This window comes from Gorilla gorilla, chromosome 15, assembly GCF_029281585.2.
Source record: "Gorilla gorilla gorilla isolate KB3781 chromosome 15, NHGRI_mGorGor1-v2.1_pri, whole genome shotgun sequence".
In the NCBI taxonomy this organism is placed as follows: domain Eukaryota; kingdom Metazoa; phylum Chordata; class Mammalia; order Primates; family Hominidae; genus Gorilla; species Gorilla gorilla.
In genome coordinates, this window is record NC_073239.2 from 81,292,020 (window position 1) to 81,313,889 (window position 21,870).

The 21,870-nt window shown below is 44.0% G+C and overlaps 1 protein-coding gene across 4 annotated transcripts in view; it reads left to right on the forward strand.

Moving 5' to 3' along the window:
- Positions 1 to 313: 313 nt before the first annotated feature.
- MTHFD1 (methylenetetrahydrofolate dehydrogenase, cyclohydrolase and formyltetrahydrofolate synthetase 1) overlaps positions 314 to 21,870 on the forward strand; it is a 72,248-nt gene continuing 50,691 nt past the window's right edge. For 2 of the 4 annotated variants that reach the window (XM_031001748.3, XM_055362028.2), the window contains exons 1-2: positions 561 to 747; positions 12,993 to 13,077. In XM_031001748.3, coding sequence (XP_030857608.3) covers positions 707 to 747; positions 12,993 to 13,077 — 126 coding nt within the window. In that variant the 5' untranslated portion in view covers positions 561 to 706. Of the gene's footprint in view, positions 748 to 12,992; positions 13,078 to 21,870 lie in introns of all 4 variants that reach the window. The other 2 variants (XM_019009549.4, XM_055362030.2) reach the window with 2 other exon arrangements.

Genomic DNA, 21,870 nt, shown 5'->3' on the forward strand with positions numbered 1-21,870 from the left:
ATGCTGGGCCCAGACCCAGGCCCTCCAGAGCAGAACGCGGAGGGGCCCGACCCCAGTCTGGTGGCGTAGGTGTGTGACAAAGTATGAGGGCGCGCCAAGCTCTCCAGTTCCACATCTGCTGTCGAGTCCAGTGCCTGCCTCGCTCCCGTGCGGGGACCCGACCAAAACGCCCTAGAAGCCAGGCGATTCAGACCCCGCCACCGCGTCCCCAGAGACTGGGCGGAAACCGGAGACTCGCCTCCCGAACCCGCGAAACTGTCTCCCGCGAGACTGCCCCGCCCCAGCCCCGCCCCGCAACTCTACTCCCTGATTGGCTGGAATTAGGGCCGGGTTCCGGAGTCCTTTCCAGCTCCCTCTTCCGCCGGGTTTCCCGCCGAATACAAAGGCGCACTGTGAACTGGCTCTTTCTTTCCGCCAATCATTTCCGCCAGCCATTCATCACCGATTTTCTTCATCTTCCCCTCCCTCTTCCGTCCCGCAGTCCCCGACCTGTTAGCTCTCCGTTAGTTAAGGGACTCGGGTCCTTCCGAACTGCGCATGCGCCACCGCGTCTGCGGGGGGGAGAAGCGGGCAGGGGCGCAGGCGCAGTAGTGTGATCCCCTGGCCAGTCCCTAAGCACGTGGGTTGGGTTGTCCTGCTTGGCTGCGGAGGGAGTGGAACCTCGATATTGGTGGTGTCCATCGTGGGCAGCGGACTAATAAAGGCCATGGCGCCAGCAGAAATCCTGAACGGGAAGGAGATCTCCGCGTAAGCACCTGACATTGTTGTTGAGTGTGGGGCTGTGGACGAGGGCTCTGAGGGTGTGCAGGTCCCCCGGACCCATTTTTTGCGGGAGGGACACTTGTAGCGGAAGAGTTAGGCCCATAACACCTGAAGACCTGCAGCCAAAGAAAGAGAACCCGGGCACAGCCTGCGTTTGCAAGTGGACTGCCTAGTGGCTGTAGCCGCTGGCTCCTGTGCTTCGGGGAAAAGTCCTGTGCCGACTATGCTCCCAAACGCGCAGCTGCTGGTGACTTTCTGCCGGGAGAGTGGGTAGTTGCGGCTTCCTGGAGCCCCCCTAGTCGGAACTCAGAAATCCAATCTACTTAATTCCCGTTAATTTGGAGGTGAGTAGATGGAGACTAGTGAGGTGACAAGGCTTGACAAGACTACAAGGCTGCTAATGACAAAGGGTCCTTCCAGCTCATAGCTTTTCCCACTATACCATAGTCTTATCATACGCTAAGTGAAATCTAATACATTTTTCGTTTCTCTTCAATCTCGTGCTTCTCTCTAACAGCCATCTCTCTGCCCTGGTCCTAGAGTTACTTGAAACTTAATTTGGCTCCTGAGTCCTGAGAATATTCTGCGTTCCACTTGACCTCTGCCTGTTCTACCCTTGCGGGACATCTGAATGCTTAATTAGTGGGTATCGTTGCCAGCTTTACTCCCAGGAAGTAACACTGGCTGCTTTTTGTCTGGGAGGTGACTGGTGAGGAAAAATGAGAGTAGAAGAAAGAGGGAAAGATATATTCCCTCTAGTAGATGAAGAAGGGAAAGATATATTCTGTGTGACCTTACTGAGTTTGCTCTTGGGACCTTTCACATCACCAGTTATGTAAGTAACTGTTGCCAGCCACAGCAGTTACTAAATTGTAATTGTCCTGTAACTCCTAACTTTGTAATAGGTTTTTGAGTGAATTACAAAGTCATCGGTGGTGAAAAGACCAGGCCCAGTGGCTCATGCCTGTAATCCCAGCACTTTGGGAGGCCGAGGTGGGTGGATCACCTGAGGTCTGGAGTTCAAGACCAGCCTATCCAAAATGGTGAAACCCCATCTCTACTAAAAATACAAAAAATTAGCCGAGTGTGGTGGCAGGCATCTGTAATCCCAGCTACTTGGGAGGCTGAGGCAGGAGAATCACTTGAACCTGGGGGGCAGAGGTTGCAGTGAGCTGAGATGCGCCATTGCACTCCAGCCTGGGCAACAAGAGCAAAACTCCGTCTAAAAAAAAAAAAAAAGAAATCACAATACTTACTGCTTAGTGCTTTTCAACATGTGGCTTGCTAAACTGTATTTCTGCTTTACTTTCCTTTTTTGTTTGCTTGTATTCAAACTTACTTCCTTTTCCAGTGGCTTTTTGTTTTAATATAAAAATCTTCCTTTTAGAAAGACTGATTGTGAAGAGATAATTTAGTGCATAATAATAGTGCAGATAATTTAGTACAATAATAATGCATCTGGGCCAGTACTGAGAATAGGTGCTCACTGAATATACTTTCGTTAATTGGAGAGCAAATTAAATATGTTTATCAACTCCATAAGGGCAAATACATGTATTGTCTTATTTTTGTCTATATCCTAAACACCTGGAAACCCTGTTTCGTGCCTTACTACTTGTGTGGTTTTAAGCAAATTAATTAACCTCTCTGTGCCACAGTTTCCTCAAATGTTAAGTAAAAGTAATGTCTAGGTCATTTGGATGTTAGTAGAATTAAATGGGTTCCTAACAGATGATCATTTAGAATTCTTCCTGGCACATAATAAGTATTCGATATATGTTGTATTAATAATCAGTAATTAGTTAATGTATATATGAATGATTCATTATCTTTTTTTTTTTTTTTTTCATGGTAGCTGCTGCCTTGAGATCTATTTTTTTTTTTGAGATGAAGTCTTGCTGTGTCCAATCTTGGCTCACTGCAACCTCTGCCTCCTGCATTCAAGCAATTCTCTCATATCAGCCTCCTGAGTACCTGGGATTACAGGTGCCCGCCATCACGCCTAGCTAATTTTTTGTTTTGAGATGGAGTTTCACTCGTCGCCCAGACTGGAGTACAATGGCCTGATCTCAGCTCACTGCAACCTCTGCCTCCTGGGTTCAAGTGATTCTCCTGCCTCAGCCTCCCAAGTAGCTGGGATTACAGGCGTCCGCCACCATGTCCAGCTAGTTTGTTTGTTTGTTTGTTTGAGACAGAGTTTCACTCTCGTTGCCCAGGCTGGAGTGCAATGGCACGATCTTGGCTCACTGCAACCTCCACCTCCCAGGTTCAAGGGATTCTCCTGCCTCAGTCTCCCGAGTAGCTGAGACTACAGGTGTGTGCCACCCCGCCCGGCTAATTTTTGTATTTTTAGTAGAGACGGGCTTTCACCATGTTGGTCAGGCTGGTCTGTAACTCCTGACCCCATGTGATCCACCCACCTCGGCCTCCCAAAGTGCTGGGATTACAGGCATGAGCCACTGCACCGGTCCTAGAATTTCTTAAAAATCCACCCCACTTCCCACATTCCATCCTGCGGATTAGGAAATCATTTGAGGCCAGAAAAGTGGTGTGATTTGTCCAAGGGTGAATGGCAATGGCTCAACTAAAACTAAGGTCTTCACCCAGTATATGATGTTTTTCATTCTAACCAGCACTTACTACTTGCTAAAAGGAATTTCATAAGCTTTTCTTTCTTTCTTTCTTTCTTTTTTTTTCAGACAGGGTCTTGCTCTGTTGCTCAGGCTGGAGTGCAATGGCACGATGTTGTCTCACTGTAACCTCCGCCTCCTGGGTTCAAACGATTCTCCTGCCTCAGCCTCCCAGGTAGCTGGGACTACGGGCATGCACTACCATGCCCGGCTAATTTTTGAATTTTTAGTAGAGATGGGGTTTCGCCATGTTGGTCAGGCTGGTCTTGAACCCCTGACCTCAAGTGATCTGTCCGCCTCCACCTCCTAAAGTGCTAGGATTACAGGTGTGAGCCACTGCGCCCCCGCCGGCGCTTTGCTTTTTCTTTACAGTCTTCCTCTCATTACCATGTTTCCCACCCTGCTGAGAATGCTATCCCTGACTCGTCCTCTTCTATTATTATTCTCCTTTTATGCCTTCCTGGGAGCCCGGACATCGACAAAGTTCAGCATTCCAGATTCCTTCTCTACCTGCTCTACTCTGTGGGAAACTGGGTACTTACATGATGGATTTAGTTGCCAAATTATCTTTCTTTGGAAGTAACAGCCCCATTTCTTCCTCACGGGGAATTCTAAGGTTGCAGCCTGAATTTGACAACTGGTGGAAGGTCTGAGAGTTAGAGACAAGTATCTGTTCTTTGTGGGTATTTATTCACTTACTCAGCAAGTAGCTGTATGTGTCCCCTAAGCCAGGCAATCTTCAAAGCTCTGAGAGTCTAACAGTGAACAAAACAGCCCAAATCCCTACCCTCATGAAACTTGCATACTGATGGGTAGAGACAGACATTTAAATAGGTGAAACACATTGTGAGCTGGTGGGAAGCACAAAGAGAACACCAGAGCAGAAAAGAGGGACAGGAGTTTCTGTGGCATGGTGGCTGCAATTTTAAATATGGGAGTCATAGTCTTTGTAAAAGTGACTTACAGGCAAAGACTTGAAGGAGGTGGAGCCTTAAGCCTGCCAATGTTGTGAGGGAAATAGCTCCTGACCAAAAACACAGCCTGTGCCATAGACCTTTGTCCTCACCAGTTACTAAATTACTGCTTTGGGGGTCAATGGCAATGGCCCTGTAAGAAGCTGACCTAGCGGAGGCTCCTGAGTAGAGGAACCTGACCCTGCCCTGGGCAGAAGGGTGGTGTCTTTTAAAAGATTATGCAAAGTGGGAGAAGGATGTACATTAGTGTTGGAAGACCCACCTTGCTTTGTAGGCAAGAAAGCATAGTTGTTCTATAAGTGGGCCTTTCAAAGGGAGGCTTACTACATTTATATGATTTGTTTGGTTTTTCCTTCCCTTAGTTTGCTATAATTAAGCCTGCTCTCTCCATTAGTGACATTTTTCTTGATTAAGTCTCCTTTCTAAAGAGACTGGTTGTGAAGAGGCAGATGGTTTGAGTAGGTGCTGCGAGTGTTTGCTGGCCAAGTGCAGGGCAAGTTGGGTATGTTTGTAAGCTCGCTGTGGATGGTAGCTCCAGAGCCTAAGCACGGTGCTGCCTCCTCTGTGCATCACTGGGTCATGCAATTTACCTCTGTGCCTTAGCTTCTGTATACTGGGGTAGTAATGTCACCTAACTCATAAGGTTGTTAGAATTAAATGAGTTTAATACCTATAAAGCATTTAGAGAAGTCGTTGGTACATGGTAAGTTTTAATAAATAGGTACTTAGAAAGTACTCATTGAATAAAAAAGTGATGTTTGTGTTTATCCAGGCTGTACCTTTGGGAGCTGGCTTATAATCTTGAGACTTAAAATTAGAATTTATCCTAGTGACCAAAGATAAAAGTTTGGAACCTTGGCTGTACATTTAGCTACAGGGCTAGAAGAACTGTTTTTGTGAAAATAATTTGCTTACCATAGTGAAGGGCAGATCTTCTTGGTTACTAAGTTAACATGGATAAGACTTTTACTTTGTCCTGTAGATTAAATACATGTAGGCCCTTTTGTGCTTAAAAAGATTTGTCTGGGCAGGGCGTGGTGGCTCATGCCTGTAATCCTAGGACTTTGGGAGGCCGAGGCAGGAGGATCACCTGAGATCAGGAGTTGGAGACCAGCCTGACTAACATGGTGAAACCCCATCTCTACTAAAAATACAAAATTAGCTGGGCGTGGTGACCCATGCCTGTAATCCCAGCTACTCCAGAGGCTGAGACAGGAGAATGGCTTGAACCTGGGAGGAGGAGGTTGCAGTGAGCCAGTGAGCCGAGATGGCGCCATTGCACTCCAGCCTGGGCAACAAGAGCAAAACTCCATCTCAGAAAGAAAAAAAAAAAAAAAAATTGCCTGTAATGAACTCCAAGGTGCAGGTTGCTCAAAAGTTACATGGAACCTTGACTGTCATAGCTGGATTGATTCTGGAAGCTTGTGCAGGAGAGGTCGGAGTTCCAGAGAGGGTGAGACCTTCAGCTAGGACCCCAGCCAGGCTGTTGGGCAGGTTGCAGTGATAGTGCAGCAGAGCCCAGAGCTGGCAGCCAACTACTATGGTCATGGCACCTGATTGGGGATGTGGTTTGCAAATAAGTGTCTGTCCTTGTCCGTCAGGGGAGTTGGGATCAGGCAGTTTGGGATTTGGGTAGTGGGGTTTTGAGCAGGGGTCTATGGTTCCCTGTTACATCCCCTATTTGCATGAAGAATCTTCTAGAAGGAAAGCTGGCCTAGTACAGAGGAGGGTCCTTGGAGTGGAGGCAAATGGCTCCCTTCTCCTCTAATTGACTCAGTAGAGGTTGGTAGAATAGAGGTTAAGGGGCAGGGATGCCTGTGTGGCCTTGGAAAAGTTAGCTTCACTTTCCTCTCTGTGCAGTAGGGATGATGAGAACTGTCTACTTCCTGACGTTGCCCCAAGGATTAAAAGAATGTAAGACTCTCAAAACAAGCTTCTTTGACATCCCATCCACAGTGCAGAAGGCCCCCATTACCCCTGCACTGTGCGGTTGGCTCTCCTTTGCACCCCTTAATTGACCAAAAAGCAGCTTCTGTCACCCTGTAAATCCTTGACCTTGAAGAAGTGGGTGGCTAAAGGTGCCACAGTCAAGATTCCTCAGCCACTCGGCTACTACCCTTCCCCTCAATTTTGCAGTTTATGACACTTTAGCCAGAAGCTAAGTGACTTGCCCAGGTGTTCCAAGGTAGGTGGCAGAGGCTCGACGGTGCATTTCTTTCCCTACCATGGGCTTGTCATTGGCTTGCTAGAAGGAATTGCAAACTTCTACCCTCCAGCAGGAGACACCCTGGGTTTGGTTCTCCCTGAGGCCTTTCCACTGTGAGGAAATCATTCCACCCATCAGTCTGGTTGGGAAGCACCCAAACAGATTCTCTTCAAAAAGTCATTTTTGAGGTTATAGTCCAATTTTGACTGGTTAGAGACAGGTCAGACCTACTTACTTTGCTGGCTAAGCTTTTTTTTTCTTTGCCCAGCACCACAAGCCTGGACGGGAGACGTACTGCTTGGTATCTGGTTCTTGAGAGGTCCCAAGAGATAAGGGAGCATTTCTGTGAAAGGTTTTGCCAGGTCAGGAACTTAATCTTGACTGCAATGAATGACTTAACATTATAAGTGATCTTGTGCCCAAATACCAGTCCCTCCTTAGTAAGCAGCCTTTTAGACCTAACCTTTTCTACCTAAGGTTTTCTTTAGTCTTTTTGAAAAGCAGGAAGGCCAGGTCCTTGTGAGGCTTTTCTCATTACAAGCTCTTGGCAGGTTCTTCCCTCCAAGTGGAGAACCCTTACCTTCCCCATTCTTTCTACCTTCCCCTCTGATGATCCAGAGGGCTGCAAGGGACCTAGAGCTGTTCATTGGAGCCCTAGTCAGCTCTAGCGGCCCGATCTATGGTTAGGTAATCCTCCAATAGTGAGACTAATTCTCAGTGTTAGAATTAGGGGTCTGCCTGTTCTCACCAGCAGACCCACTGGCATCAACTCTCCTTTGTTGACATATAGTTAAGCACCGCTTCTTACAGATCCTCATACTCAGAGCCAACCTTGTCTTGTCTCATAACTCTTGCTACTGGCAGAAGGTGATAAAATTGTGGCCTAGAGGCCAAATGTTTTTTGTTTGGCTTACAGAATTAGATTACTTCTCAACACATTTATTACTTTACAACATTAGATTACTTCTTAACACACTTATGCCTGTAGTTACACATAAAAATCTGGATGCTTGACTTTTTGAAAGGTGTGAAAAGTTTAGCAATACTGTACTGTCTACCTTCATGCCATCAATTTGTTGGATCTGAGTAGATGCTGCCTACCCCTTCATCCTTGAGTGGGTGGGGGTGGGGGAGGTGGGACCTCATTGTTCAGGAACCCTACCACACTTGGTTGCCTGTACCAGGACTCCGAAGGTTCTTTTCTCTTTGAGACCTTTTTCTGAATGAACTTACGGTCCACTTTTAAAATCCTAAATTTTATAAAGCCTTAACCAGTCCAACCTAGTCCGTTTATTGCATTAGATCAGAGGTTGTCAAATGGGGCAGTTTTTTCCTCCCTCTACCTCAGGGCATTGGGCATGCCTGGAGTCTTTTGGGTTGTCATATGGGGAAGGGGTGTGCTATTGGCATCTAGCAGTAGAGGCCAGGACTGGTGCCGAGCATCCTGCAGTGCACAGGATAGTCCCCATAACAAAGGATGATCTGGTCCAAATGTCAGTGGTGCTGAGACTGAAAAACCCTGATCCAGAAGCTTAACATGAGTTATTGTGTCATTGTGTGTGTGGATTAATGATGGACTTTACCCTCACTAAGAATTATAGGATTCATTAAAATTTTACACTATTCTGACTTATTTTCATGTCATAAATATCAAGCAGTTTACCTTTGCTTTCTTAGGGCTTTGAGTTAGAGAGAATTGCATGGAAGAACTTTACATTATAAACTTTCAATGAAGCATAAAATAGCTTCCTCACATTAAGCTTTCAAATACGTATTTGAGGTAACTGTCAAATTTGGTAAATGTCTGGGTTAAATTATAATAATTTTTTTAGTAAATATTCTTATGTAATAATAGTACTATTGTCAGTTGACTGTCTTGTATACTGATATAGCTTTTGCTATATTAGTGATAGGTGAAAATCAGTTTTCTTTCAACGAGAAGGTAATTTAGTGTTTTAATTTGACTTAAATGACTAGCAATTTGAAATATATGTATTTCTTGGAACACTAGGTGGCCTTACAATCACAATTATTTTTACAGAGAACTACATATTAAGTTTTTAAAAATTTTTTGAAGGTTTTTTTTTTTTTTTTTGAGATGGAGTTTCACTCTTGTTGCCTAGGCTGGAGTGCAATGGCGCGATCTCGGCTCACCGCAACCTCTGCCTCCCGGGTTCAAGCGATTCCCGTGCCTCAGCCTCCTGAGTAGCTGGGATTACAGGCATGCGCCACCGCTCCCGGTTAATTTTTTTTTTTTTTTTTTTTGTATTTTTAGTAGAGACGGGGTTTCACCGCTCAGGCTGTGTCAAACCCCCCAGCTCAGGTGATCCACCCACCTCAGCCTCCCAAAGTGCTGGGATTATAGGCGTGAGCCACCGTGCCCAGCCGAAGTATTTTTTAGTAGTATAAAAATTGTTAATGAACAAATGAAATAGATCAACAAATGAACAAAATGGGAATAAAACATATTAAATAAAACATTTGTGTTCTGCATTTTAAAAATCTTATAATAACTGGGCGCCTTGGCTCACTCCTGTAATCACAGCACTTTGGGAGGCCGAGGCGGGAGGATCACGAGGTCAGGAGATCGAGACCATCTTGGCTAACACGGTGAAACCCCGTCTCTACTAAAAAATACAAAAGATTAGCCGGGCGTGGTGGCGGGCGCCTGTAGTCCCAGCTACTCGGGAGGCTGAGGCAGGAGAATGGCTTGAACCCGGGAGGCGGAGCTTGCAGTGAGCCGAGATCGCGCCACTGCACTCCAGCCTGGGAGACGGAGGGAGACTGCGTCTCAAAAAAAAAAAAAGAAAAAAAAATCTTATAACAGTAATCTACTGGGGCAGGGGGATAAATTGTGTCCTTGTTTAGAAGAAGACTTTATTTTTTAGAAGAAGCCCTGTTTTTGTTGTTGTTGTTTGTTTATTTGTTTGTTTGTTTGGAGACGGAGTCTCAGTGGGTCGCCCAGGCTGGAGTGCAGTGGCGCGATCTCTGCTCACCGCAACCTCCGCCTCCCGGGTTCAAGCGATTCTCCTGCCTCAGCCTCCTGAGTAGCTGAGACTACAGGCGCGTGCCACCACGCCTGGCTGATTTTTCGTATTTTTTAGTGGAGACGGGGTTTCACCATATTGGCCAGGCTGGTCTCGAACTCCTGACCTCGTGATCTGCCTGCCTTGGCCTCCCAAAGTGCTGGGATTGCAGGCGTGAGCCATCATGCCCAGCCCGAAGCCCTGTATTTTGAAGGTGAATGTTTTTGCTTCTTCTCTGATCAGTTACTAAAAGTGTTTTCCCTGTGCCATTTGAGAATTATTTGAGAACTACTCTAAGCTTATGGCACATTTCAGCATTTTTGTTGTCTAAAGGCAGCTTTATTTTAATCATGTAAATTTCATGCTGCCTCCTTTGCCTACCATATAGCTTCTGTTGAAATGTCCATGTTATATTTTATTTTTATTTACTCATTTTTCTATATCCATAATAAGAGTTAAAGGTTATATTTTAGCAATGTGTTTTTTTCTCTGTCATAACATGTTAAATATTTTAAATTCAGCCATGATGTTAAACAGAGTGAATTGGAATTTCTAATGGATTTCCGCAAGAATGATTATATAAGACTTAGGGCCAAAGAGAGCCTGGGTGACTGTGTAGGGGTATTAGGCTATGCCCAGCACCACATCTGGTTGTCATTCAGGGCTAGAACTGCGGGGGAGTGCAAACTGCAGTATTCCCTGTTCCCTTGTCTCAGAGCAGAACTGTGGCCTCTATCCAGGTCCAATCCCAGTTAAAAAAAAAAAATCCAATGGTCTATTCTTCTTTTGAGCTATATTATTGTAGAGAATAATGACTTGAAAAAACAAAGTCACTAACTAGAAATAAAATTTGAGCTGGGTGCAGTGGCTTATAACTGTAATCCCAGCACTTTTGGGAGGCCAAGGTGGGAGGATTACTTGAGCTCAGGAGTTCAAGATCAGCCTGGGCAACATGGCAAAATCCCATCTCTACAAAAAATACAAAAATTAGCTGAAGTGTGGTGGTGTGCACCTGTAGTCCCAGCTACTTGGGAGGCTGAAGTGGGAGGATGGCTTGAGCCCAGGAGGTGGAGGTTGCAGTGAGCTGTGATTGCATCACTGCACTCCAGCCTGGGTGATAGAGCCAGACCCTATCTCAAAAAATAAAATAAATAAATAAAAATAAAAATAAATAAAATTTGAAAATCTTGGGTATGATTTCTTTCTTGTACCATTCAACATTCTTGATGTTTACTAGGCCAGTCCAAATAATCTATTTCTTGTGTGCCTGTTTATGTCAGTTTTTTGTGACGTGTGGAGAAGTGGAACTGGGAGTAACCAAATCAGAATGAAGGAAGAGCTGTTTGTGAATGTCCATATGACAAATGACAAAACTGGTTTTCCAAGAGGGACAGAGCATGTTCAAGTTGAACATTGTATCATATATCATAACTGGGCAAGGTTGAGCTATTCAGATATGTATTTATGGATGTAATTTCATTTACTTGACATCCTAGTGTATTGTTGAGAAGTTGTATGTTGGTAAATTGATCATCTTAGTTTTGCAAGAGGTTATACTTTCTTTCACTCTAATAAGGAGACTGCAGGAGGTTATACTTTTAGCCTTGTGTTAAATTCTTTGTAAAGAAAATTCTTTTGTGAATTAGAATATAATTTGTAAGTTTACACTGAATTTGGAGTGGGATTCATTGATTTATCATTCAACCTTATACGGATACGCTGTGGTCATCTTACTAGTGCAGGTTGAGCAAAAGGTGTGTGCTTGAGTTTGTTCCTGTAAAATTTTTCATGACAGCACCTGGAGAGTGGAAATGTGAAAAAAGATGAGGATCAGCACTTTCTAGAAGTGTTGGTCTAAGTTTTCATTTATTTACTATATGATTTTGAATGCCATCAACTAATACATTTTCAATTATCCCTGAACCCTGTGGCTCAGTTAGTGTCAGTGGGAGTAAGAAAAGATCCACGTGGCCGGGAACGGTGGCTCACGCCTGTAATCCCAGCACTTTGGGAGGTTGAGATGGGTGGATCACAAAGTCAGGAGTTCGAGACCAGCCTGACCAACATGGTGAAACCCCATCTCTACTAAAAATTAAAAAATTAGCCGGGCGTGGTGGCACGCGCCTGTAATCTCAGCTACTCAGGAGACTGAGGCAGCAGAATCGCTTGAACCCAGGAGGTGGAGGTTGCAGTGAGCAGATATCGCACCATTGCACTCCAGCCTGGGCAAGAGCGAGTCCCCATCTCAAAAAAAAAAAAAAAAAAAAGAAAGAAAGAAAGAAAAAAGAAAAAGATTCACATCTACTTGAGGCCTGGAAAATTGTTGGGAAGTTCCTGTACATATTAAACCAGATAATGTCCATTCAGTGGTGTTTTTATTTTATTTTATTTTATTTGGAGACAGTCTTGCTCTATCGTCCAGGCTGGAGTGTAACGGCACCATCATAGCTCACTGCAGCCTCAACCTCCTGGGCTCCAGCCATCCTCCTGCCGCAGCCTCCTGAGCAGCTGGGACTACAGGGGCCTGCCGCCACTCCCAACTAATTTTTTATTCTTTGTAGAGATGGGATCTCACTATGTTGCCCAGGATAGTCTTAAACTCCTGTTCTAAAGCAATCCTCTTGCCTTAGCTTCCCAAAGTACTGAGATTATAGGCATGAACCATTGCCTGCTCCTGGCCAGTGTTTTTGATTTAAAAGAGAAATACAGGCTGGGTGCAGTGGCTCACGCCTGTAATCCTAGCACTTTGGGAAGCTGAGGTGGGGGGATCACCTAACGTCGGGAGTTCGAGACCAGTCTGACCAACATAGAGAATCTCCGCGTTTACTAGAAATACAAAATTAGCCAGGCGTGGTGGCGCATGCCTGTAGTCCTAGCTACTCGGGACGCTGAGGCAGGAGAATCGATTGAACCTGGGAGGTGGAGGTTGTGGTAAGCTGAGATCGCACCATTGCACTCCAGCCGGGGCAATGAGAGCAAAACTTGGTCTCAAAAAAAAAGAGAAATACAGGCCGGGTGCAGTGGCTCACGCCTGTAATCCCAGCACTTGGGGAGGCCAAGGTCCTAGATCGCTTGAGCCCAGGAATTCAAGACCAGCTTGGGCAATGGTGAAACCCATCTCTACCAAAAGTACAAAAATTAGCCAGGTGTGGTGGCACAGACCTGTAAAGTCCCAGCTACTCAGGAGGCTGGGGTGAAAGGATCGCTTGAGCCCAGGAGGTCGAGGCTGCAGTGAGCTTTGATTGTGCCACTGTACTCCCAGCCTGGGTGACAGAGCGAGACCCTGTGTTAATAAACAAACAAACAAATAAAAGAGAAATACATCTAATAATCTGCATCACTTATTTGTGCTTGAAACATTCAGTGTTAACCCCACGCTTTCCTTTTTCTCTAGGCAAATAAGGGCGAGACTGAAAAATCAAGTCGCTCAGTTGAAGGAGCAAGTACCTGGTTTCACACCACGCCTGGCAATATTACAGGTATTATGATAGTGTATTTCCATTAATGTTGTCTTTGCTTGATTTCTCAGTATCATTTCAGACCTCTCCCTCTACTTTCCTCCCTTTTTTTTGGCTGTTGTGTAATCTCATGCCTTTTCAGTCTCTCTTGGCAGGCTCCCCACTTTGGCTCAGCTTCTAAATGTTGGCATATCCTGGCCCTCTGCTCTTCTCTGTGGATACTCTTTCTCTAGGCCAGTGTCTCTTAACCTTTGGTCTTAGTAGGGCCCCTTTACAATCTTTTTTTTCTTTAATTTAATGTATTTATTTATTTATTTACTTTTGAGAGACAAGGTCTTACTCTGTTGCCAGGCTGGAATGTAGTAGTGCAATCATAGCTCACTGTAGCGTTGAACTCCTGGCTTCAAGCAGTCCTCCTGCCTCTGCCTGCCAAAGCATGGGTATTACAGGCGTGAGCCACTGTACGTGGCCCCGTTTACACTCTTCAAGATGTAAGACCTCAAGAAGCTATTGTTTATACAGATTTATCCATTAATGTTTACTATATTAGAAATTAGGAAGTTTTGGCCGGACACGGTGGCTCCTGCCTGTAATCCAGCACTTTGGGAGGCCGAGGTGGGCAGATCACCTGAGGTCAGGAGTTTGAGACCAGCCTGGCCAACATGGTGAAACCCCATCTTTATTAAAAACACAAAAATTAGCTGGGCGTGGTGGTGGGCGCCTGTAATCCCAGCTACTCTGGAGGCTGAGGCAGGAGAATCACTTGAACCCAGGAGGTGGAGGTTGCAGTGAGCCAAGATTGTGCCACTGCACTCCAGCCTGGGCGACAGAGAGAGATTCCGTCTCAAAAAAACAAAAGAGAAATTAGGAAGTTTTAAAAATGTTTATTCATTTAAAAATGCCAATAGTGAGCTCATTTATTATATGTTAACATAAATAACATTTTATGGAACAAAAACTTTTTTAAAAAGAAAATTTAGTGAAAAGAGGGGCATTATTTTATATTTGTGCACACCTCTTTCCTGTATGGCTTAGTAGAAGAGAGCTGGAGTCCTATCTGCCTCTGCATTCAGTCTTTTGCTGTGTGCTGGTTTGATTGAAATATATAGAGAAAATTTGGCTTCATACAGATGTGTAGCTATAAAAGGGAAGAATTCTTTTAACAGTCTTTCCAGGTAATTGTGGGTATTTTTCTTTGATGTTGTACCAGGACTCAGTAAGTAAATTTTAAAAGATTAGTTGCAATGTAGAATCTGAAACTCTATCAGTGAACTTTGATACTTTGTTACATCTTCTCAGACTTGCACACTTTGTTACATCAAAATGTTACATTTGGAATGAATATTTACCCCATGCATGGTTTTGTAACATCCTTTGTTCCTCATTTGGAAAATAATAGTTCCCGGAATTATGCAGATCTTCCAAATGTTAACATTTCATTATGCAATATGAAAGAATTGGAATCATTAACATCACCAACAAGCTCATCAGAGAAGTTTTCAAGTATTGAGAAGCTGTCAAGCTCACAAGGGTGGATAAAAAATTTTAATTTTCACCCAAAAACTTACATTTTATCATTGGCAACAAATACAATTAATTGTTTCCCTTGAAATACCAGTTTCACTTTATTCATTTTTGAGAAAATATTTGTCAAATACTCAAGCCTGAATAATCATTGCTTGTCAGTTGTTATTTCAAGTAGGTGTTTCATATAAAAATGCATCTGTTTCAGCTAACAAGGCAAAAAAGCACAAGTGCAGCCTGGACAACAAAGTGAGATCCCATCTCTACAAAAAAATTAAAAAATGAGCCAGGAGTGGTAGTATAGAGCTGTGGTCCCAACTACATGAGAGGGAGACAGGAGATCACTTGAGCCCAGGAAGTCGAGGCTGCAGGGAGTTGTGTTCATGCCACTGTACTCCAGCTTGGGTGACAGAGTGAGACCCTGTCTCAAAAAAAAAAAAAAAAGAAAAAAGCACTAATGCTTTAGTAACAACCACAACCACTGTACTTCTGTATATAGCAGAAGTGCATTATGAGTGCTTCCCAATTCCTTACATAGACTATTAAAAACACATGCACTCAAGAGTTGAGGTTTATTTATATATATATATTTTTTACTTTTTTGAGACAGAGTTTTACTGTTACTCAGTGCAGTGGCACAATCTTGGTTCACTGCAACCTTCATCTCCCAGGCTCAAGTGATCCTCCCACTCAGCCTCCAGAGTAGCTGGGATTACAGGCATGCGCCACCATGCCTAATTTTTTTTTTTTTGAGACGGAGTCTTGCTCTGTCGCCCAGGCTGGAGTGCAGTGGCGCAGTCTTGGCTTACTGCAGCCTCCGCTCCCAGATTCATGCAATTCTCCTGCCTCGGCCTCCTGAGTAGCTGGGATTACAGGCACCTGCCATCGCACCCTGCTAATTTTTTTTTTTTTTTGAAACAGAATCTCGCTCTATCCCCCAGGCTGGAATGTAATGACATAACCTCAGCTCACTGCAACCTTTGCCTCCTGGGTTCAAGTGATTCTCATGCCTCAGCCTCTGGAGTAGCTGGGATTACAGGTGCCATGCCCAGCTAATTTTTGTAATTTTAGTAGAGATAGGGTTTTACCATTTTGGCCAGGCTGGTCTCGAACTCTTGACCTCAGGTGATCCACCTGCCTCAGCTTCCCAAAGTGCTGTGATTACAGGTGTGAGCCACTGCGCCCAGCCTTAATTTTTTGTATTTTTTTGTAGAGTTTTTTTTGCCTTGTTGCCCTAGCTGGTCTTGAACTCTGGGACCCGAAGTGATCCTCCCATTTTAGCCTCCCAAAGTGCTGGGATTACAGGCATGAGCTACTGTGCTTGGCCTTAATTTTTTGTATTTTTTTGTAGAGACGGTTTTTCGCCTTGTTGCCCAGGCTAGTCTCCAACTCCTGGGCTCAAAGTGATCCTCCCACCTTGGCCTCCCAAAGTCCTGAGATTACAGGCATGAGCCACTGTGCTCGGCCAAGTTGAAGTTTAAGAAAATTAATAATGTGTATTTCTTCATCAAGGGCGGTCCTAGTGAAACTGGCATTTAGTTTTACTGGGAGTGTGTGGTAGTGAAGGAAACCTTGACAACTAGTCCAAAGCCATTGTCTTGATTTGTGCTGGTTCACTAGTAGTCTTACACACCATTGCTTTTGCACCATCGGTACAGACGTTAACACAATGAAAAAGGCAAACAACATTGTAGTGGTATTATTATGAAGCTAGTCTGGCCCTCATAAATCTTTGAAAAGGTCTTGGGGTCCCTCAAGAGTGTGTGGGCCACATTATCAGAACCATTATTTTAGGCAGTTTCATCTATCAGGCCAGTGACTTCTAAATCTAGATTTCTTCTGAGCTCCAGGCTCTTGGTCTGGGACACCACTGGTTTCCTTCCCACCTTCGAGTCTCCTTTGCTTGTTGTTGCTCATCACCCTAATACCTAAACCATTTGAATGCCTTGGGCTCACCCTTGAGATCTCTTCCCCATCTTATTCTTTCCCTAAGTAACCTCACCCAGTCCCATAGCTTCATGAGGGAATGCTTCCAAATTTAGGTCTCTATCCAGTATTTCTTCCCTGAGCTCCAGATTCACCCAGTAGGGAGATATTCAATACATATTTTTACGGACAAATGTATGAAGGAATGTTTGCAATCTTGATTTGGATGACAGGAAACTCAGGGCTTTCATTTGAAACTCCCATCAGAGTTTCACCCAAGTTGGACATAGTCTCCTTCGCAATCTCTTTATTTGTATGTCTCCAATAGATCATTTAATCCCTTGCTAAGTTTCTATCCCTTGTTCATCAAGAATGTCAAGGTGGGCATGGTGCGGTGGCTTATGCCTATAATCCCAGCACTTTGGGAGGCTAAGGCGGGTAGATCACTTAAGGTCAGGAGTTTGAGACTAGCCTGGCCAACATGGTGAGAACTCATCTCTACTCAAAATACAAAAATTAGCCAGGTGTGGTGGTGCACACCTGTGATCACAGCTACTCAGGAGGCTGAGGCAGGAGAATCGCTTGAACCTGGGGGACAGAGGTTGCAGTGAGCTGAGATTGTGCCACTGCACTCCAGCCTAAGACTCCGTCTCAATTAAAAAAAAAAAAAAAAAGTCAAAGTGAATAGTACTTAAATATTCCCCTCTCCTCCTCTGCTGTTTGTCTAAGAGGGCTTAGCTGAGAAGAAAAGCACAGAAGGCCTGTCACTCTCTGCCTGGCATGTTCTCTGCTGTGGTGGATTTTCCCTTTTTTGCAAATTACTAAGAATCAAAAGTATATGTTGTGGGTGTATACTGGTACATTTGGTGGCTGGTTATTTCTTGGCTTATTTTTGCAAATTGTTTGTTGTAGAAAGAGTAAATGTCATAGGCAAGAAGTATACCCTTTTTAAAGCAATATTGGGGGTGTTTTTTTTCCTCCATTTTAAAAACTGACTTCCAACCTTGTTTTTTAAATTTATTGATTACAAATGTTTTTATTACATAAACACTGTTCTACAGCTCGTCTCCTGTGTCCTTGCTGATAAAACAGTGGTAGAATCTTTTAATTTTGTACTTTAGCACCAGAGTCAACAGCTTTCTGTGATACAAGGTTTATATAATATGTTGTAATCACATCTCCCTGCCTCAGACCTCTAGTCTTTTTCGCTCTGGTGCTGGCACCACCATCTTCCCACATTCCCTGAGCTAGAAGCCTGAGGCCGTCTCCTTAGGAGCTCTCTTCCTCACTCCCTGCATCCAGTTAGGGGCTGTTGTCCTATTGATTGTGCCTCTCATCAACTCTTGGAATCTGTTGCCTCCCCTTGATTCCTATTTCTCCCAACCCTGGGGCCACTATGGTTAGCTGCTTAATGATTTGGGGGTTCTATCTATATACCTCCTGTCTGTCCTCCTGACTGCAATTGCAGCCCTTGTTAAAATGCAAGTCTGATCACAATCTATCCAGCCACACTCACTCTCCATCCTTTACCAGAATGATGGTACAAGTTGAGTATCCCTTATCTGAAATGCTTGGGACAAGAGTGTTTTAGATGTTGGAATCTGTATATACATAGGGATGAGATCCAATTCTAAAGCAAAATTTATTTATGTTTCATTATATACCTTATACTTGTAGACCGAAGGTAATTTTATATATATATGTGTGTGTGTGTATATATATATATATATATAATTATTATTATTATTATTATTATTATTATTATTTTTGAGACTGAGTTTTGCTCTTGTCACCCAGGCTGGAGTGCAATGGCATGATCTCGGGGCACTGCAACCTCCACCTCCTGGGTTCAAGCGATTCTCCTGCCTCAGCCTCCTGAGTAGCTGGGATTACAGGTGTGTTCCACCACGCCTGGCTAATTTTTGTATTTTTAGTTGAGATGAGGTTTCACCATGTTGGCCAGGCTGGTCTTGAACTCCTGACCTCAGGTGATCCGCCTGCCTCGGCCTCTCAAAGTGCTAGGATTACGGACATGAGCCACTGCTCCCGGCCAATTTTATATATTTTTAATAATATTTTGCATGAAATGCACTTTTAACTGTGTTTTGACTGTAAGCCATCACATGAGGCCAGGTGTGGAATTTTCTACTTTTGGCGTTGTCAGTGCTCAAAGTTTCTGATTTTGGAGCATTTTTTATTTGTGTGTTTTTTGTTTTTTTTTTTTGAGACAGGGTCTCACTCTGTTGTCCAGGCTGGAGTGCAGGGGTGTGATCACAGTTCATTGCAGCCTGGATCTCCCAGGCTCAAGCTATCCTCCCATCTCAGCCTCCTGAGTAGCTGGGACTACAGGCATCCAGCTAATTTTAGTATTTGAGACAGAATTTCTCCATATTGCCCAGGCTAGTCTCAAACTGAGCTCAAGTGATCTGCCTGCCTTGGCCTCCCAAAGTGCCGAGTCACCGCACCTGACCGATTTTGGATTTTTGAGTTAGGGATCTTCAACCTGTACTACTTATATAGAGTGTCTACAGTAATTCAAATTGTTTGTTTATATTTCTAATTGTTCTATGTTTTATACTACCCTACGATGTAGGAGATGTCCCCTTATAGCCATAGTAACTCATGCTCAAAGATCTTGGGTAGCTTGCCCAAAGCCAGTTAGGAAGGGACTGAGTCTGGGAAATGAACCCAGATCTGTCTCTAAAACCCATTTGTTCTTCCCCTTTGTTTTTCTAATTCCTTAGCAATGCATTCAAGAACATTCATGATCTGGCCCAAGTATATATTTAAAAGTTGAGTTTTCATTTTTTTTTAATAAAATGGATGAGTATCTTCCCAAATAACTGAATATTTATAGGAAATTAAGACTTGACTTTTCATTATAAGAGATACTAATGGGCTAGGCATGGTGGCTCACGCCTGTAATCCCACCACTTTAGGAGGCCAAGGCGAGTGGATTGCTTGAGCCCAGGAGTTCGAGACCAGCCTGGGCAACATAGAGAGACTTTGTCTCCAAAAAAATACAAAAATTAGCTGGTTGTGGTGGTGCTCGCCTGTAGTCCCCACTACTGAGGAGGCTGAGGTGGGAGGATTGCTCACGCCTGGGAGGTTGAGGCTGCAGTGAGCTGTAATCGTGTCATTGCACTCCAGCCTGGGTGACAGAGCAAGACTTTGTCTCAAAAAAAAAAAAAAAAGTTTCTGCTAAGGTGATAGAAATACAGCCTCAGCCCCATAGCCTCATTAGTATCTCTCACTCTCTCTTTTTTTTTTTTGAGTCCGAATCTTGTTCTGTCATGCAGGCTGGAGTACAGTGATGTGATCTCTGCTCACTGAAACCTCTGCCCTCCCCTGTCCCCCAGGGGATCCTCCCACCTTAGCCTCCCAAGTGAGCTGGGACTATAGGCACACCACCATGCCCAGATAATTTTTGTATTTTTTGTAGAGATGGGGTTTCGATATGTTGCCCAGGCTGGTCTCTAACTCCTGGGCTCAAGCAATCCACACACCTTGACCTCCCAAAGTGCTGGGAGTATAGGCATGAGCCACTGCACCTGGCCAAAAAACTGATTTTTAACAGTATTCGGGAACTATTCAGAGTGCTTTATGTATAGTAACTCATTCAGTCCTCACAAAATACATGGACAGAATACAGTTAATAAACTCAACTAGCCTGTATCTTCATAAGGTTTCTGAAACAGAAAGAAAAATGAACCAGTAGACCAATACCCAAGATATCTTACGGTGTAGAACACAGATTAGTAAACTGTGGCCCCTATCCAAATGCTGCCCAGTTTATAAAGAGTTAAAAAAGCAATAGCAGCAGCTGCTGTGACACGGTGTGTGTCCCACAAAGCCTAAAATATACACCTTCTGCCCCTCTACAGAAACAGTTTGCAGACTCCTGGTATAAAAAAAGTGTCCCTAACCTGTTCTGGAATAGGATCTTTTTTGGATGATGTAGTACTCAGCCACCTTCAAGGAGAAATCAGCATTCTTTTTTTTTTTTTTTTTTTTTTTGAGATGGAGTTTCACTCTTGTCGCCCAGGCTGGAGTGCAATGGCACGATCTTGGCTCACTGCAACCTCTGCCTCCTGGGTTCAAGGGATTCTCCTGCCTCAGCTTCCCAAGTAGCTGGGATTACAGGTGCACACCATCATGACTGGCTAATATTTGTATTTTTAGTATAAATGGGGTTTCACCATATTGGCCAGGCTAGTCTCGAACTCCTGACCTTAGGTGATCTGCCCGCCTTAGCCTCCCAAAGTGCTGGGATTACAGGCGTGAGCCACTATGCCCGGCCAGAATACACGTTCTTTAAACATTCTTTTTGCATCTAGTCTATCAATGGTTCTATAACCACTTTCCCCTATAAAATGCCTATACTGGCCAAGTGTGGTGGCTCACGCCTACCTAGCACTTTGGCAGGCTGAGGCAGGAGGATTGCTTAAGCCCAGGTGTTTGAGACCAGCCTGGGCAATAGAGAAACTCCATTTCTACAAAAAATACAAAAATTGGCTGTTTGTGGCAGCGTGTACTGGTAGTCCTAGCTTCTTGGGAAGCTGAGGTGGGAGGATTGCTTGAGCCTAGGAGTTGCAGGCTGCAGTGAGCCATGATCATGCTACTGTACTCTAGGCTGGGTGGCAGAGTAAGACCCTGTCTCAAAAATAATAAATAAATAAATAAATAAATAAATAAAACCTATACTAAGAGTGACTCTGTGAATTGGCTTTTAGATGTCTTTTCCAATAAAACTGACATACGCTCATAACTATAACTATTAAGTTTTGTTTCTGGAACTGGTTGTAGTTTTAGTGTTTTAGACAAACTCCTTCAGAAATATTCAGGCTGAAAACAGTTACATGTAAAGGAACAACAACAGCGAGAGACTTCAGACTTCTCCTGTGTGACATTAGATGCCAAAGACAACATCTCCGAAGGAAAATGCTGTCACTCCAAATCAGGCAAGGCCAGTCAAGTGCAAGGGACAGCAGAAAAATATTTTCAGTTATACAGACTTAGAAACATGTCCACCTACCTTTCCTGGAAAACTGACTTATAAGTTACATTTCACTTACCTGAAACATGAAGGAAGATAAATTCTAGAACAGAGAAGTTGTGGCTTCCTTACTGGCAGCAAGTGATAAAACAATTTAATCTCAGAGTTAAGACTAAATAACTAGTGGTAGGTATAAATATGAATGAAATTGTAAAAAAATAATACTTTTGTATTTAGAACCACCTCCTTTCCTACTTTGATCTAAAAATTCCGGAATGTATCAAATCTGGTAACTGAACCAGTGAGGGTTGGGTGGTGGGGCAAAGAACATACATAGAAAGTGACCAAAGAGGAAACATGAGAGGCAC